General features: G+C 41.0%; 1 protein-coding gene across 1 annotated transcript; it reads left to right on the top strand.

The window, feature by feature from the left end:
* Window positions 1-9,093: 9,093 nt before the first annotated feature.
* LOC134914987 (interleukin-8-like) lies at window positions 9,094-14,593 on the top strand. The gene is made up of 4 exons (XM_063920088.1): window positions 9,094-9,218; window positions 11,037-11,172; window positions 12,855-12,938; window positions 14,089-14,593. Exons 1-4 carry the CDS (start codon window positions 9,155-9,157, stop codon window positions 14,129-14,131), a joined length of 327 nt encoding a protein of 108 aa, XP_063776158.1. The 5' UTR covers window positions 9,094-9,154; the 3' UTR covers window positions 14,132-14,593.
* Window positions 14,594-19,785: the final 5,192 nt, after the last annotated feature.

The following is a 19,785-nucleotide window of genomic DNA, read 5'->3' as shown; positions in this document are numbered from 1 at the left end:
CAGGCGCAGAGCCTGATGCTGGTTGCTTAAATATGGGGGAACCCCTGTCCATTTTTTCCCCATATTTCTGCAACCAGGATCGGCTCAAAGAGCCCGAGGCTGGTTTGCCTTAGGAGGGGGGACCCCACGCAATTTTTTTTCTGAAAATTTAGAACATTTCCCCCCCCTTCCCACTGAAAAACATGCACGGATCTCATGGATCCGTGCATGCCTATACAAACACGGGATAAAAAAGCAGGTCTGTTTTTTTTTAGCACTTTTTCACGATTTGTATTTTAGCACGGCAGTGTTTGGCTATTGTCGGCAGTGTTTGTGTTTTGCACTTTTTAGTAAATGACCGATTTCTAGCAAATTGCAGGCGTATTTGACCGATGGTGTATTGATTCGTGATTTTTTCCTAGGACTTCCAAAATATTACGAATGCCCTCATCACTGCCGTGATTTTTGCTTAGTAAATTACCGAGATGACACTTTGAAGAAAAAACGGCATCTCGGTCAAAATCGGGACCTTAGTAAATATACCCCAGAGTCTTTCTTTTTTCTTCTTTTTGCTCAACTATTACTGACTCTGGGAGCACCACCAACCTAAATAATTGTTTAGATATCTTCATTAAGAATCTTCAAACTCAGTATCGTTGGTCATTCTCTGAACAGTTTTCTACAATCTGTGTATTAATCTGTGTTCTTCATTATTATATTTTTCCTGTGCGGAACCAAACCAAATCTCCCTGTTAATCCTTAAATCCATAGCTGGCAACGTTCCGCATTGTACCTGTACGACGTGCGTGCGCATTACGGTGCATACGCATACGCAGTAGAGACCTGTACACAGCGCAGCGAATATCGTCAGCGTGCGATCAACTCGGAATGACCCCCTATGTGTGCAGGACAAACATATTTTATACAACTTCAAAAAGTCATTTTTTCAGTTACATCGAGCACTCTATAAGCTGCAGTTGTATAAACACTCACTGAATTTTGCCTACATGACAAGACGAAGCCAAACCCATTTCTGTTTCCTTAGTCACTATGCATCAAGCATAACGACAGTAATGGGAGTCAGCAATAGGACTTATTAAAATTAAAAAAGTGTCAATCATTTTCAAGCATTGAGGACCAAGTTTGAGAACCTCTGCTATAAGGTAATGCTAATCAGCTAATCAGCCTTTCCCCTAGTGTACATGCATGCATCTAAATGTGCAAGGACTGAGACAGCGTGTTCTTTGACACTGTATTACCACTTAGGGGGATATTCAATTTGGCCCGAAGAGACATGTTTCTTCGGGTGCTGCGGTCGGACTATTTAATTAGCTCGGCCGGTAAAACCTGGTTTTTCATCCGTAAACACACAGGTTCAGTGAAACCTGTGTGTTTTCGGGTGAAATAGCCCTGTTTTCGGATGAAAACGGGGCTGTTATCGGACATTTTGCTTCGCCTTCCAGAGGCAGGTGAAGCAAAAACCCCGATAAGCCGCGGCACCCGCCAGCTTATCGGGGCCAATTAAATACCCCCCGGCGGCGATACTTATCACCCGCCAGCTTCGGGCCATATTGAATAACCCCCTTGGTATGCCACCATTGGTCGCAACACTGAAACTTGCATCAGCCCAATGGTAAGTGCAAATTTTCTATGTATGGTATCCAATGTGAGAGATTAAGGGGCATACAGGGTTGGACTGGCCCACAGGGGAACAGCAGAAACCATGCACTATCTAATGGTTAGGCAAGCCTCTGTGGCACCTGGCCACACCCCCTCTGGAGGCCACACACCTAAACATGGACCGCTACAATTACATTTCGCCAGTTGGCCCTTCATGGCCCAGTCCGACACTGGGGGGTATATTTACTTAAGTGTGGTTTTTAGAAGTGGAGATGTTGACCATAACAAATTATCAGATTCTAGCTATTATCTTCTAGAAGGTGCTAGATACATGATAGGTAGAATCTGATTGGTTGCTATGGGCAACATCTCCACTTCTGTAAACCCACACTTTAGTAAATATAGTTTCTGTGTACTCAACCACTTTAGCAACACTTATATAACACGCCCATAAGATGGAACATTTTTGCTTGTCTGAATAGCCACTTCTTAGTCAACGCCCAGGGCCACCCAGCACATTTCCAATACATTTCTGATACTGAGCGTCTCAGTCACAACTGCACCTTTGCACATACACACTTTGCACTACATGTGCTATAGAAAAAAATGCACAACTGTGGATCATTGGCATTGCGTGCAACTCATAATTACGCCCTAAGTTTAACATTCAGTCAATATTCAATCATAAAATGATTACAGGATTAGATATTTGTCTCATTCAGTCAGCCACTTCAGTCAGCCACTAGTACAAATGAAATAAACACCTACAATTTATAACAACTTTTTGATGTCCCCGGTGCTGCTATTATAGGCAGTAACAAATGTACAAATTGCATATAGTAAAATATATATATAATTGCATAAAAATATATAATTACATATATATATATATATATATATATATATAATTACATAAAATTAAATATATATTTATAAAAAAATTACTATGCACATACGGAGCACAATATTAAGCCCCTTGCACCATATTAAGTCCCTACAGTAATGCCCCTTACATCATATTATGCCCCCACAGTTATGCTCCTGTCACCATATTATGATCCACACAGTAATGCCCTTCAAACCATATTATGCCCCCACATTAATGCTGCTAGTACCTGCTCATTGACCGGGGTACTGCTCGTTGTCAGAAGTTCTGCTCGTTGTCAAGAGATTTCCCCACCTGGGCGCTGCTGCAGGTCCATCCTCTTTTTGTGCCTGCATGCTTCTATTGAAAAAAGTCCCTCCCAAAATGTCCGCCACCTCAGAGAAGATAGTTTTTAAAGATACTACAGGAAACTCCTCTATATCTTTAATAATTGTCTCCTCTGAGGTGGCGGCCATTTTAGGAGGAAAGGTTTCAATAGAGGGTGGCGGAGTGCGGACAGATGGGGAAGAATGAGGACAGGTGATGGCAGGCAGGCAGCGGCATGAGCAGCCTGGGCCTTTCCTTCTCTGACAGAGAGGCCAGGCCGGGACAGTTGTGCCCCCAGTACACCCCTGATGGCGGCCCTGTTCCCAACCATTCCAATGTTGACGAGACCAATTTGAGGGGACTGTCCCACAGTCAGCATATTTGTCCTGCTATATTGGCAAAATGGTGGCAAGCATGTCAATAGTGAGCTGGTGCTGCACACAGCAGAAACTAGTGCCACACTTTTAAAGGACGAGAAGACTTTGGAGATGGCCTAGTATTACAGACGTGCTAAGCATACTCACTGGGGATGTCACCCCACTTTGGTGCAGAGAGAGAAATTTAGCCACACTGGAGTCTTGTATTAATATTATGTTATTATTATTATCCTTTATTTATATGGTGCTACAAGAGTTCTGCAGTGCCTAACAAACTACATAAACAAATAAACAAAACAAGAAAACAGCAACTTACAGTACAAGACAATGTAGGACAAGTACCGTATATACTCGAGTATAAGTCGACCCGAATATAAGCCGAGGCACCTAATTTTACCACAAAAACCTGGGAAAACTTATTGACTCGAGTATAAGCCTAGGGTGGGAAATGCAGCTCTAGCCGTACACAGCCCTCAGTGCCAGATATGCCCTCATACTGCCAGATATACCCCTACAGTGCCAGATATGCCCTCATACTGCCAGATATGCCCCACAGTGCCAGATATGCCCTCATGCTGCCAGATATGCCCTCATACTGCCAGATATGCCCCACAGTGCCAGATATGCCCTACAGTGCCAGATATACCCTCATGCTGCCAGATATGCCGCACAGTGCCAGATATGCCCTCATGCTGACAGATATGCCCCACAGTGCCAGATATGCCCTACAGTGCCAGACATACCCTCATGCTGCCAGATATGCCCCACAGTGCCAGATATGCCCTCATGCTGACAGATATGCCCCACAGTGCCAGATATGCCCTACAGTGCCAGACATACCCTCATGCTGCCAGATATGCCCCACAGTGCCAGATATGCCCTCATGCTGACAGGTATGCCCCACAGTGCCAGATGTGCCAGATATTCCCCACAGTGCCAGATATGCCCCACAGTGCCAGATGTGCCCCCACAGTGCCAGATATGCCCTCATGCTGACAGATATACCCCAGTGCCAGGTGTGCCCCACAGTGCCAGGTGTGCCCCACAGTGCCAGATGTGCCCCACAGTGCCAGATATACCCCACAGTGCCAGATATGCCCCACAGTCCAAGTTTGTTACTTACCCTCCGTCGCGCCCGCGCTGTCCCGTCGCTCCCGCGCTGTCTTCTGAAGGAGGGACACGGAGGGCACAGCGCACGGCTCTCCTGTGTCTCCGGCGGCAGCGGCGTGTGTGTGTTAAAGGAAGTGCCGGTTTCTGGCACTTCCTTTAACACACACACACCGCTGCTGCCGGAGACACAGGAGGGACACAGGAGAGCCGTGCGCTGTGCCCTCCGTGTCCCTCCTCTAACACACACACACGCCGCTGCCGCCGGAGGGACACAGGAGAGCCGCGTGCTGTGCCCTCCCATGTCCCTCCTAAATACTCACTCGTGTATAAGCCGAAGAGGCTTTTTCAGCACAAAAAAAGGTGCTGAAAAAGTCGGCTTATACACGAGTATATACAGTATTTAATCACTTCTGCATCAGCGGACATGACACTGAAATAAGCTTCAGGGTGGCCAAATCTGAGGACTACTGTAGGTGCGGAGTATGGTGTAGGAGATAGTTTAAGTAAGACAAGGAAAGCACATGATGTAAGAGGACCCTGCTCGTGAGAGCTTACATTCTAAAGGGGAGGGGCAGACAGATGGGGTAGATAGTGAGCATGGAACAGAGGCTTAGGATGAGAGATGACTGGGTTTGATGTAGAAGTGGGTCTTGCAGTTTTGTAGAGATGTGAAATGTCTGATGGAGAGAGGAATTCCAGAGATATGGAGCAGCATGTGCAAATTCTTAGAGGCAGGAATAGGAGGAAGTAATCAGTTGGGAGGAGAGGCAGCGTGCATTTGTGGAGCAAAGAGGATGGGCAGGAGTGTAATGGGAGATAATGGCAGATAAGGTCAGAGGAATGGGTGATGGCCTTATAAGTGTGTGAGGAGGTTTAATTGGATTCTGAAGGTGAAGGGGAGGCAGTGTATGGCTTGTAAGAGTGGGGAGTTGGAAGTAGTATGTTTGGAGAGGAAGATGAGCCGGGCAGCAGAATTAATGATTTATTGGAATGGAAAGAGGCATTTGTCAGGGAGGCTAGATAGGAGAAGATTATAGTAGTCTAATCTGGGGATGACCAGTGAGTGGAGAAGGATCTTATTAGCATCCATGGTGAGAATGGGTTTGATCCTGGAAATATTTTGAGATGGAAACATCAGGATTGTGAGAGGTACTGAATGTGTGGTTTGAAGGAGTGGGATGAGTGAAGCTTTACTCAAAGGCAGGATAATTGGGGGCTACAGGGGATAGTAGTGCCATCAATAGATAATGAAATTGTTGGAAGTGTGGTTATGTGGGAGGGCAGGAAGATGATCAGCTCAGTTTTCGACATGTTAAGTTTAAGAAAGCGCTGGGACATCCAAGAAGAGGTAGCAGAGAGACAGTTGGAGATACAAGTGAGGAGCATAGAGATGATAATCAAAGCCAAAAGAGCTAATGAGCTTACCTCAGAGGATGTATAAAGAGCGAACAGGAGAGGTCCAAGAACAGCACTTTGGCTGTGTCCATTTCTGAATCAGCCCCCAATTGCTAAATGCTGGCTTAATTATCTATACCAATCTCACAGTTACATTTATGTGGCGAGGAAAGGACTTAAGGCCTGATTCAGTGAAGCCGGTGTTCCAATGTTCAATGGGACTGATTGATTATCAGCAGACTGGGCATGTGCTGCATTGCCCATGAGTCAAGGTGCCGCTGCTAACTCGCACACAATGAGGACCCCTTCGCAAAGTGGTTGACAGGAAGTGACCATTTGGCTATGTTAACATTTTGTTTGCAGGGATGGTTGTAAAAATGTAGGCGTGTCATGGACGTTTTCGAAGCATGTATCTGACATTAGCAATGAGCCCTTATGTAGAAAAACATGGTGCCTGCGTCACTACTGCCGGGTCCAGTCTGTGTAGCCATATGTCTACCCTTAAGCCTGATGTTCCTTGTTCTTGCGCATAGGCTGTGTATGTGTAAACAATTGCGAATGAGTTGTGGTAGCTCCGTTAAGTGCCTATTTTTCATTTCTGGGTGGCAGCTTCACTTACTGGTATCAGCAGCTGCGTTGTGAAAAAAATAGCACTTGCAGCTGCATTAGCATACTTTTCTGAATAAGGCCCTTAAATTAAAAGGACTAGTAAGTTCTACCATATTCCTAAGTATACTAATACCAGTAACATTTCAGGAGGATATTTATTTACTAACCAAGCTTTTATACTTACGAAGACACATTTTTATTATTTACCAGTTTCTGTGCATGGATAATTATTTTGTTGAGTTTTATTTATGGATATCTTTTGAGTCCATATATATGTACAGTATATGTTTTTAGTGTTCATTCTAATGCTCTGCACCTACTCAGTGAGGGCGACATATTTTAATTTTTAAGGGAAAAATATTATGCATGATGTATTAAAGCTACAGTAGCTGTAGTGATACATAACGTATAAACTTTAGGCCTTAAAAATTTAAATATGCCCCCTCACTGATTAGGTGCAGGGTGCTAGAATGAACCGTTTTCATACTTGCCAGTGTTTAAATATATGTGCGTATTATATACTGTTTAATAAATATCTGACATTATTTCAAGTGATAGTCTTATTTTTTTTAAAAAGCATTGGTTTAAATATTGATGGCCAATATATCAGTGAGTCGATGATCTGAGCATTGCGACCATCGTGACTTCACATTTTCCCGGTAGCTGCTCCTCTCTACAGCCATCAGGTGTACACAGGGAAGGTGTGTAATGTAATGGCATCACAAGGCGGGCGCAGGGGGTGTGGCCTACACCCGGGTGTGACACCAGAATGTGGGCTCCACCGCAGTGACAGGAGCCAGGTGCTGCAGTGTGAAAGTCTGCTACAGCACCTGGCTCCTGTAATAGAAGAGGAGCCGACAGCACTGGAAGACAGTCTCTGGGGGGCAGCCCAGTACAGCCCAGAATCTCTAGAGATGCTGGGCACGCCCCCGGAGTTCCCTACAAGATCACACCCCTTAATTTACAGCCACGCCCACTATTTGACACGAGCGCCCCCCGGAGTGACGATCCTTGCCAGACCACGTCTCTTTATTTATGGCCACACCCCCTTTTTGCTGCGAGTGCGCCCCCCGACGTGCTGGGTGATCAAAGGTGTGCACCGGGTGTCACCACACCCAGTGACGCCTCTGGTGTGTTGTTTTTTTACATTTATCCAGTGGCTACTTATCTCTGCAGCTGCAGGATGGGGGCGCCGCTGAGCTGCCCGATCAGCAGTGATCGGCCATACAGCAGGCACTGGGAGAGGGATCAAATAAGCAGAGGGGCCAGGAGGTCTCTCTGAGATTGGCAGCTGGTGGAAGATTATATTCTAGCAGCTGCCTCGTGGGCATTTTAACTGGTTGCATTAGATGCATTTACCATATATCTAGGCAGAAGAAACAGCTCACTTTTACCATTCCACAAAAAGCGGAAGAAAATAAAAAGCTGTGATATATTATTTAGAAATACATAAGAAACCTTGACCTATTCTAATTGGAAACAAGTAAATGTTGCCAACACAGTCTGAGTCTCCTACATCCAAAATTCCAAAATACAAAATATTTGTGAGCACAACTGAGATAGCGACAGGTTGTTTGTATAAGGTGTATATGAAGCAAATTAATTTTGTATATGAACACAAATTTTGTTTCATGCACAAAAGTATTAAACATATTCTATAAAATGACCTTCAGACTATGGGCCTAATTCAGACCTGATCGCTCCTCTGCGTTTTTGCAGAGGGCTGCGATCAGATAGTCGCCACCCATAGAGAGTGAAAACCCGTCCCGTGCAAGTGTGTGAATGCATGCGTACGCCGTGCAAAAAACCTTGTCAGACAGCGGACATCTGAAAATCCGTTAGCAATTCACTCACCATAGAATAATTTTTCTAGTCTGCAGTCTGTGCGTAGCCCAGGACTTACACCTACAGTGCGATACAAACAGGCTGGTCAGAGCTGATGTCACACACCCACCCTAGAAACACTAAGGCACGCCTGCGTTTTTCCTGACACTCCCAAAAAATGTCCAGTTACCACCCACAAACATTCGCTTCCTGTCAATCACCTTGTGTACGCCTAGCAATCGAAATTATTTGCACCATTGTGTCGCTGTTTGGGCTTCCGCCTGCGCATTGCGGTGCATACACATGCGCAGTCATTCGACAATCGCCCGTTGTGCGATTTTGCCCAACAGCGATCAGGTCTGAATTAGGTCCAATATGTATAAGGTTTATATGACACATAAATGCATTCTGTGTCCTATATCCACAATATCTCATTATGGTATGCGAATATTGCAAAATATGGAAAAATCCAATACTAAAATTCCTCTGGTCCCAAATATTTTGGATATGGAAGACCCAGCCTGGTACTATTTTTAAAACCAATTAAATTTTTCCATGCATAAAATATGAATTATTTATTTTACTAAATTGCTATTATTTCACATGTCAAAAACTGTTCCCATTTTCTCCTTATGCCAAGTACACAAGCAACTCTTAAGCCTGGAGAATTGTGCAACAATAAGTTTATATAAAATAAAAACTCTCTGCATTTTTAAAAACAAGACAAATTTTTGTTGTTTCAAACTGCGTGAAGCCTTATGAAAGTAGTATTCTACATGGTATAAAAAAAAAAACTAAAAGTACAGTACTTGACTGACACAATTGCTTTAATGTGTAATGTTACTGCGTGCGGCATTACTCAGTCAGGAAATGTGACAAACTGCATATTACTGATTTTGGAATTTACAATGTTGTAATCAAGTACATATGATATCAGAGTGACCATGCCAGAACTAGCATATAAATACCATCCACTTCACAGCTGGAAAGCAGAGCTAAAGAAAACCTGAAGTCAGCCAAGTAGCTCCAGAAGAAAACGTAAGCTACAATGTTCACCAAAACTTTCTCTGCCGCTGTGGTCATCATTCTGCTCTATATAACTGCATCAGAAGGTATTTAACCTGATAATTTACAAAATTTGACTTTTGCAATTCATTTTTTTTCCACAAAAAATAATAATAATGTGATAATTTATATGATATTCTATAATGTGTAAAATACATTTATAGGTTGAAGTCTAAATTAATTAATTATTTACAGATTTTAATAAATTCAATTATATATGGGCAATTATTTAATCTATCTTTCACAACCTATATATGTAAATAAATATATATATATATATATATATACACACACACACACACACACACATATATATATATATATATATATATATATATTATTTCTACTCACAGGAATTTATTATTAGTAGTTGAACAATTAAAGTATTTTATATTATTGGATTGTTAATGTTAGAAAATTTCAAAATTTTTGTTGTAGTCCACTAGGTAACAAATTATACTGTATGAATAATAAACACATATTACTGTAATTGGTTAATTTGATATAGTGCTCAATTTATTCTAGTATGTTTATAACATTTACATAAAATTCAATACTACATATATAAAGTTGCATTAGATGATGTAGCTCAAGTTGACCTGACTTTGCATTCAGCACCAACCTGAAAGGGTCATTATAACATCATTATGGAAATGCATGTGTTGTACCTTTGACATTCTGCTGCACCAGATAATATTGTATGTTCTAAAATTGATTTTCTTCTCTATCGCTATAAGTGCCAATTTGTTTTATATAGTATATTTGATCACAGAAATTAAGTATTTATCAATTTTCCATAGGTAGTTTCATAGTAGTTCTTAAAAATATTTCTATAAAACTAACATGTAAACTAGTATTTTAATTAATAAATACAATTTTATGTTTTATTTTTCAAAAAATAAAACTCAGAAAAGTACTGTATCAAACTAGGCAGTAAGTTATATTTGTGAAAATTGTTGCACACTGAGTACAGAAATATGCATTGTAATCCACAACCAGCAACTCCAGTCATATTGGTGTGTGTTGTTATGAGTTACATAGCAGTGACCCAAATATTACTTTCAGAAAGGTCCCAATATAGGGGGTCATTCCGAGTTGTTCGCTCTGTAAATTTCTTCGCATCGCAGTGATTTTCCGCTTAGTGCGCATGCGCAATGTTCGCACTGCGACTGCGCCAAGTAAATTTGCTATGCAGTTAGGAATTTTACTCACGTTTTTTTCCTCGTTCTGGTGATCGTAATGTGATTGACAGGAAGTGGGTGTTTCTGGGCGGAAACTGGCCGTTTTATGGGTGTGTGTGAAAAAACGCTACCGTTTCTGGGAAAAACGCGGGAGTGGCTGGAGAAACGGAGGAGTGTCTGGGCGAACGCTGGGTGTGTTTGTGACGTCAAACCAGGAACGACAAGCACTGAACTGATCGCAGATGCCGAGTAAGTCTCGAGTTACTCAGAAACTGCACAGAGATGTCTTATCGCAATATTGCAAATCTTTCGTTCGCAATTTTAATAAGCTAAGATTCACTCCCAGTAGGCGGCGGCTTAGCGTGTGCAAAGCTGCTAAAAGCAGCTTGCGAGCGAACAACTCGGAATGACCCCCATAGCTGTGTCATGTGCAAATATACTCAGTTTTAGACAAAAGATGTGCATGTCCCTGCAGCAAATGGTTCATCTTTGCATTTCTTTGAAAATTGTCTTTTGAATGAAATATGATAGCCTAGTTGCTACCAAAAATATTTCATTTTAACATTTTAAAGAAAAAAAACTACTTTGGTTTGTCAAAGCTGTATGTCTCATGTAATGATAAGGCAGAGATAAAGCTGTATGCAAACATAATAGATTTTTCTTCTCTCTCCCATTTAATTGCAGCTATGACTTTAGCAAGAACAGTGTCAGAGTTACGGTGTCAGTGCATCAAGCTTGATTCAAGGCAAATATCTACTAAACTAATGAATAGCGTGGAGCTCATACCCAGTGGCCCCCACTGCAAAAATGTTGAAGTAATGTAAGTATTATGTATTGTTTATAGTGACTAATATATATATATATATATATATATATATATATATTCATCATACTGTACATCATATATTGTTAATCCTTATATATTGCTCCTCTATATATTTTTTTAATCCAGGACAGCAGTTCCCTAACTAAAAATAATAATTGAACAAATTAAATTAATTATTAATAATATTTATAATGCAGATTTGTTGTTTTTTTGTAAGAATAGGTAATCAGGGTATTGAGTCAGGGTAGGATAACTTGAATTATACATCTGTACATTTTTGCATGTATTCTGTTGCTGTGAGTGTTATAGGAACAAGTTTTGCATGACCACAATTGATTTTGAGACCCAAAATGATGTGTGCCTGAGCATGACCCCCTAGCAGCTCTGCTTATCTTTGACAACAATGTGTGTGGCATGCTTTCTGGCAACTGCATTGTCACATGCTGCGCTACTGGTGCCCATACCGCTCTCCCTTACCTTGACTTCTGTCTGATACTGTAGGATACCAGAATCCAGCAGGTGGATATTCAACCCCATATGGTGTAGTGAGGAACTGTCTTCAGGGCACGGTCATACATAATAGGTTGATAGGGAAAATATATGTAAACTATGAAATGCAAAACAATGGTGTCATACTTACTGACTATCTGGCTGCTCCCTCTTTCTACCAGCCAGATTGGCTCAACAGTGCGCGGCACATCGGCATAGGCGGACAGTTCATAAGCATTGTAAATCAGGGGGCGGGGCTATGATGACACAATTCTGCACACATCGCTTTATCCCCCCGCCCACTTTTGTTCACCACACAGGCGGGTGCAGAGCAGCGGGTGACTGGAGGCCAACTCGAGCAGACTTGTCTACTTTTCAGGGAGGCCGGGAGTGCCACTTGATTTTCATGAGCCTTTCGGCCTTTCTGGGAGGGTAGGCAAATATGTGGTGAGTGGGGTGGCCAGGAAATGTCCTATGCAAGATGAAGTTTAAAACTTTAAGGATGATTTTACCTATAGTTGTCCTAGGAAAAATAAAATGAATTGGATAGGGTTGTGGAAAGAAAAATGCATTGCCAGCTCAGTCTTAGAAGCTGTTTCTTTGCAAGTTTGACATTTGTAAGGAAATGTAAAATTAGCTACTTATATCTATAACATAGGCTAAAAAATTAAATCAAATATGCTACAATTACTTAAAATGGACAATAAAGGAAATAACTTACATTTCTTAATAGCTCCACAGTTTGTGGATGTAGCTTGAGCAGCAACGTATGTAGAACAGCTCCGGAGGGGCTCTGCGCGGGGTCTCTGGACTAAAGCTCAGATATTGGCTACGGAGGCAGAATATAACTAAAACTAGGGAAATGGAACCAGTCTGGAAAATGAACTACTGTAGCAAATCTGCGGCATTGCCAACACTTGTGATCACACACTTCAGAGAGCTTCATCGGTCTTGCAGCAAGCCAGCTTTCTATGAAAATATTTAAATATGATATTACTGAATTTATATTTCTCCTGTAAGCCAAACCAGTGTTTATTTAAAAAATGTACTTTAAGCGTGTTACTTTGCAGTCATGCATGCAGTATTCAGCTTTAAAGCTTTAGTTTAATACTTTCTTAGCAAACCTATTATTGTTTAGTTTAGTGCATTTTAACATATGTTTGTCTTTCTTTTTCTAATATATTCAGCATTACTCTTAAATCTGGGGACCTGGTTTGTGTTGACCCCTCTGCTTCTTGGGTACAGAGAATTATCAGAAAGATAATAGAAAGGTATGTATGATGCATTTGAAAAGTTAAACCTCATAACAAAAATTATTAATTCATAATTTGGTCAAAATATTTAAGTTCCTAATTTAAAGGATCCTAATTTTTTGTACCTACTCACGTCTGTAATGCAGGTGAAATCAGGGATGTCACCTCAGTACTTAGGAGGCTAAATGTGATACTGATGTTACACTATAAATCAAATCTCATTAGCCTTTCATAGGATGGCTGCATCGTTAGGTATTTTAAATAAGTAAAAACAGAAAATAAATAATTTTGCAATTTGACTCACCTGACTTTTAGGTAACCAGCTGCATAGACATGTAAATGTGCTATATGTATTAAAAAATAATATTTGCTGTCAGCACTTATATTTTAAACTACATTGTATAATGTATTTGGAAAATGAAAAAAAAAATATTTTAATAAAAATGAAGAGAATTTGCATGATTCGAAAAGTTGTACTGTAGAAGATTATGCTTTGTTTAACATTTTAGCAGCAAAATTAGTGTGGTGACATCCCAGGTGTAAAGTGGCCATGATGATTCTATACAGTCAATGTAGCATAATTGCCAACTTTTACTAATTTTCAGGGACAGTCTCAGAATTTAAAGTTTATCCATGTAGATTTTCAGTCCTAGAAACTTCCCTACAGTATATAGCAAACTGAACCAACTGGCCAAAACATTTTATATTATTCTGTATGCCAGGTGTGATTATAATGATCTTTTTGCATTCTCTAGGCTTTAGAAATTAATATTTATTAAAGAAAATTGTTAAAAATGCTAAATTTATTATTATTAGTATTATTATTATTATTATTGTTTAATGAATGAAGAAGGTTATGTAATGGTGAAGAGTATAGTACGTCAGGGTCCTCTTGCTATTGCATCATATGCAACATGTGAACCTGGACATAGTTTTCAAATGTTGCCAACTACAGTATATTATGTATTGCTTTATAAATAACTATTATGTCATTACTTTATTCAATTATTATATATTAAATAACAGTATTGTTTAATATGATATTTTAAGTAGCTAATTTTCTTTTTCGTATATTAAATATAAAATAAAGCAATGTTTCTTTTTAGAAGAAGTTGGTAAAACATATTTATTTTTCCAGCATGTAACATACTTCTTTTTCCAACAACAGTCAAGAAAACAAGCAAGAAGCATCATCAGTATCTCAGCAATGAAAACTTCTTTCTCATCCTCCACCCAATCGTGGATCTTACTATTGAATTATTTATTTTTCATCATAATAAGAAATAATTATGTATTATTTATTTATTTAATACATATTTGCTTCATTTATGTGCAGTTGGGCGTTAATTATGTAGAAATATACCTAATTTTAACTTAACTGGAGAGGATTAAACTGCAATGGGAATTGTAGACAGGAATTGTGAGTTTTACATATAACCTTAGGTGAGCTGGAAAACTTGGCAAAACCATTTATTCCAAAATTATATTTTAAATGTATAATTAATGAGTTTGCTAGATGATATTTTGTAGGTCTTAAGATATCGGTCCATGTAACATTATTGCACAGCACACATTTTTCTTGAAGCAGACTATAAAATGTTTCTTTTATGTACAGTATATGATAAACATAATTATAAGATCTTATGATCGCCAAGCTTATTAGCTCAAGTCAAATCAATCACATTTTGTTTTATACATTCAGTATATTTGTTTTTTTTCCCCCATTGTGTTGTACAGCACATGGGAACATAATCTTAAACAATGTGTGAGTAATTTAAAAATTTTAATATATTGTCCTTTCAATTCGGACAATGTATTAAAAGTATTAAATTATTAATTTATTTATTTATGTATTTAAATTATTTATAAATGTTTAGAATAATAGACATTATTCGATTTTATCCTTTTTTCTATTGTGTTTTTAAATAAATAAATTTTTTAAAATATATTACAAATGGCCTGTTTATTTGCAGTATCTGAAACATTTGCTCATTTATTATTGTACTTATAATAGCTTTCCTTATTATTGTACTTTTAATAGCTTTCCTTATTTAACAATTGGTTTGATAGAGAATAAAAAATGCCAAATGAACTCTTCATAGAGTGATCCATGATAGTTGTTGTTTCTCCATTATTAAAAAGCATTCTCCAAATCGGATCCCCTCTTCCTCTCTCATTTAACATCAGACTTCACTGTCCCACCTTATTAATAAAAAGTATAGTGCATATTGGCCCTATTTCTTCCCCATTAAAAATTAATAATTCAAATATGAATGTGCAACAAGTCCCTGCCAGCCCCACACCATTAAAAGTCATACCCCTGATCTGAATTCCCCTGATATTTGTGGAGCCTTACTTTGTGAAAATAGGTAAGCACAGTCCTGTTCTAAAATCATGTTTCCCACAATACTGCACATCCATGTCTTACCTCCCAGGGAACTGTAAATAAAATATATAAATCATCTCCCTCATAAGTATTAGAAGTGCCCTACAATCTATACCAGGCACTGGACCTGAAACTGAATACATAGACCACGCCAGCAAATATTGACTTTCCAATATATTTCACCACTCAGTAGAAAACAAACAAAAACCAAGAGGAGCGCAAAAAGGAAAAATGAATGAAAAATTTAATAAATGTATCATTCGTAGTTCAGAAGGACCTTAGATAAAATATGTATGCAAGTACAAATTTATCCATATACAATTGTACATAGAATGACCTCACACATAGTAGAGACAGTCATTAAGCATTGCAACTTTAAAAAAATGTACTACACTGTTGGATCGTATATTCCTTACATCCATCTGCAGTACGGAAATTTTATTGGTAGGGAGATTTTACAGATGTACCGGCTTTAGATTAGAAGAAAGGAAAGTCTTGTTACAGCCACACTAATTTAGGGCAGAAATTAATCATACAGCTATTAGTAGGGGCATTGCAGGGAATAGGAGGTGGGCCTGTGTGTGTGTGTGTGTGTGTGTGTGTGTGTGTGTGTGTGTGTGTGGCGGGGGAGGGGGTGTACCTATCTTAAACTGGCTCTGATACAGCTCTGTATTAGTTTTTGACTTATATACATGCTCTGCTATTCTCAATGTCCTCAAGACGATGGGAAAGAAAAACAACTAGAAAGGATAAAGGATTACATGCAAGCTCTAGGAGAATAACTATTCTTAAACTACATCTGTATATTATAGATTATATATTAAACTACCTCCGTATATAATAAGTACTACCTCTATATATTATAAGTAACAGGTCTCCCCATATCCCTTTTCTTGGTCTGACCAACTATAAACTAATTTGTCAGGATGTTTATCTTCTTAAGATTAAACAAAAATATCAACACAGCCAGGTAGTAGTTCAACAAGGCAAGCACAGTTTCCTACAGAACAAGTATTCAGAAAACAAATCAGAAGTCCCAAATTGTTTTGGTCATTAAAATGATCATTTAGGTCTGTCACTATACCACACTCTGCCCATGTGCAGCTTGTCAGTGACTTCTCCACTGCTGACACTATAGGCCAGGTGTACTAAGACTTGAAAAGTGATATAGTGCAGAGTGATAAATTTCCAACCAACTAGCTCCTAACTATCATTTTTCAAACAGGGCCTGTGACATGGCAGTTAGGAGCTACTGGCTGTTACTTTATCCACTTCATCACTTTTTAATGTTTAGTATATCTGGCTCACAAGGGCCGTATTCACGGCCCGATTTGGGGAGAGATGTGTGCTGAGCAAACCCAGCGGGGAAAATGAGCGACCTGCTAGATTGAGCCTGCATGCAGGCCAATCTAGCACCGGCGATAGCGATGCGTGGGGCTGCACATGGGTGGTACACACAGAGAGATCATGCTTAAAATCTAAGCATTCTTGTCAGATTGCTTAGATTTTAAGCAGCGATCGCTCCGTGAGTACCCCTCTTAAGTTCCACAAAGCCATTTGCCAAAGCAACCCTGGTAACTTGCAGCCCTGTTTGTCTGCTTCAGGCCTCAGTATAGAGAACTTGTAATCTGAAATTGAGTGAGAGCTACTCCATTCTGAACAGCTAACACATGCAAAGCATAAAGAAAAGGTTCCCTTAAAACACAGTAGAATTGTGTCATAACATGTTAAAGACAGTGAAGATACTGTAGGTTATTAATGGCCATTACCACACTGATGTCATTGCAGTGAAAGTATACACTCCGATCCTGAAAGTCTTTTCATAATAATGTAGCACTGCTTTGACTAATTCAACTGACCATTTATCCTTCCACCATTTACCTTGAAAGTATGCCCCAAACCCCAGTGATCTGTCTCTATAAACAACTAAGTTCTCATTGTCCACAAGAAGGGGTGAGTAATGGCCCATGCAGTGCCATGGAAATTTTATGCCAGAGGTACAGGGAGTACTGTACAGCCAGTACCTCAGAAGCTAGCCAATCAAGCTACTCATTGAAAGTGTAAATGTGGAGAGTTGTTCTGGTGCTTCCCAGTCCTCATAGAGTAAAAGCCTCTAATTACATACAGTGAGTTCAATGTGTAGATGGAAATACAAAGGAGTAGGTATAGTATACACTCTGCATAACAATGGAACAAAAGAGGTGTACTAATTATGCTCATTCATCTTTTGATGGAATTTCTGGTAATATCACTCCACTACTCGGTGGTTATTGCTTCTGCCGCGATGTGTTGCGGTGCTCCTATAGCAGGTTGGCAATCATTCCTCCAATGTTTGGTAAGGGATTACAAGATGGAAAACATAGTGTGTATACCATTTCATAGATAGGGAAATCTTTCCAAAACACATTGGGCCTAATTCAGACCTGATCACTGCTGTGCGTTTTCGAACAGCAGCCGATCAGGTCTGAACTGCGCATGCGCCGACGGCTGTCTCAGCAATGTGATCTCTGCCTGATTGACAGGCAGAGGCAGTCGCTGGGCGGGAAGGGGCGGGCCGGCGGCATTTGGCCGCCGTTTAGGGGGCGCAGTCCGGGCAACACAGGTGTGACTGGACCGTTGGGGGGGGGCGGGCAGCTGCGCTGGCAGGGAGCTACTCCTAAATTACAAAAGCATCACCGCTGTGCGATGCTTTGGTACTTGTGCCGGGGGGTCGGGCCTGACATGAGGGGCGGACTAGCCCTGTGCTGGGCGTCCCCCCGCATGTCTGTGTGACTGATCGTAGATGTGCTAAATTTAGCACAGCTACGATCAGGTCTGAATTAGGCCCATTGTGTGTGGTAATCACATTCTAAATACAAAATCTCAGTAAGAAGGAAAAAGAAACCCTTAAACAGTTAACTGACAATGAAGATATTATGTAAAAACCCACAGATAAGTGAGGAGGAACCGTGATCATAAACAATACGATGAAGAAACTGGTCAGCTACTGAATGATGGAGAAACTTATAGACAAATGAATCATGATCTCAACACCTTATTTAAGTAGAAATTATGGGAGTGATTCAGACCTGATCGCTGGTCTGCTAAATTTGTTGTGCTGCGATCAGATAGTCGTCGCCCAAGGGGAGTGTATAGTCGCCGTGCAAGTGTGTGTTTCGCAAGTGTATGCCAAGCTGCCAAAAAAACCGTAGTCAGCGGACAGCTGCAAATTCGTTCGCACCACACTCACCATCAAATAATTTTTCCAGTGTGTGCAGTCTGTGCTAGAGATGAGCGGATTCGGTTTTACTCGGTTTTACTCGGTTCTCAAAACGGCATCCGATTGGCTATCCAAAACACGTGACATCAGTGAGCCAATAAGATGCCGTTTTGAGAACCGAGTAAAACCGAGTAAAACCGAATCCGCTCATCTCTAGTCTGTGCACAGCCCAGGACTTACTACTACAGTGTGATCAGAACCAGCTGATCGTGTCCAGAGCTGACGTCACACACCCTCCCTGAAAATGCTTGGGAATGCCTGCATTATCCCTGACACTCCCAGAAAACGGTCAGCTACCACCCACAAATGGCCTTTTCCTGGCAATCAGCATGCGAATGGCTGTGCAATTTAAATTTTCACACCAGCCTGTCACTGTCCGGCGACATCTGTTGTTGTTTGGCAAAGCGCGTGCACATTGCGGCGCATATGTATGCGCAGTATATCGATGATCGCCCGCTGTGCAAAAATGCACAACAGCAATCAGGTCTGAATCAGGCCCTATATTCCATGATCAAAAGCATTTCAGCAAAAGTATTCTCCTGAAATCAGAATTAAACTTTCTATGTACCATGGGAGTGATTCAGAGCTGATTGTAGATGTGCTAAAATGACGATCATATTCTCTGGAATGCGGGGGGACGCCCAGCATAGTGTCCGCCCCGCATGTCAGGCCCTACCCCCCTCCCCCTGCACAGGTGCGAAAACGGTGATGCTTTTGCACCCGGCAAGTAGCTCCCTGCCTGCGTAGCCTAGCTGCTCCGGCAGGCGGCTACCTGCCATGCTCTAGGTCGCACGCTTCCACCATGGACCACCCCAGCAACGTTCTGGCCAAACCTGTGCCCCCTCCCACCAACGGCGTTCCAACGCTGTTGACACGCCCCTTCCCCCCCTGTCAATCAGGCAGAGGCAATCGCACCAGTAAGATGCTTTCACATCTCACTGGGTGTGCATGCCCAAAAGCAAGGCCAGCTCCAGGCCTACTAGCACACCGAGCGACATAACTTTGAAGGACCCCCCTTCGGCGTGCGCGCTCCTGGAAAAATGCCCGTGGCCTCGCAGTAGTGTTCCTTACACATAATGTCTCCAGTATAGCGCCAGATACACATGATATGCCCCAAGCAGTGCCAGATAGACATGATTTGCCCCGCAGCAGTGCCAGATACACATGATATGCCCCCAGCAGTGTCAGATACACATGATATGCCCCCCAGCAGTGCCAGA

This window comes from Pseudophryne corroboree, chromosome 1 (genome assembly GCF_028390025.1).
Source record: "Pseudophryne corroboree isolate aPseCor3 chromosome 1, aPseCor3.hap2, whole genome shotgun sequence".
NCBI classification, from domain to species: Eukaryota; Metazoa; Chordata; class Amphibia; order Anura; family Myobatrachidae; genus Pseudophryne; species Pseudophryne corroboree.
This window is presented reverse-complemented; position numbering and strand designations above follow the sequence as displayed.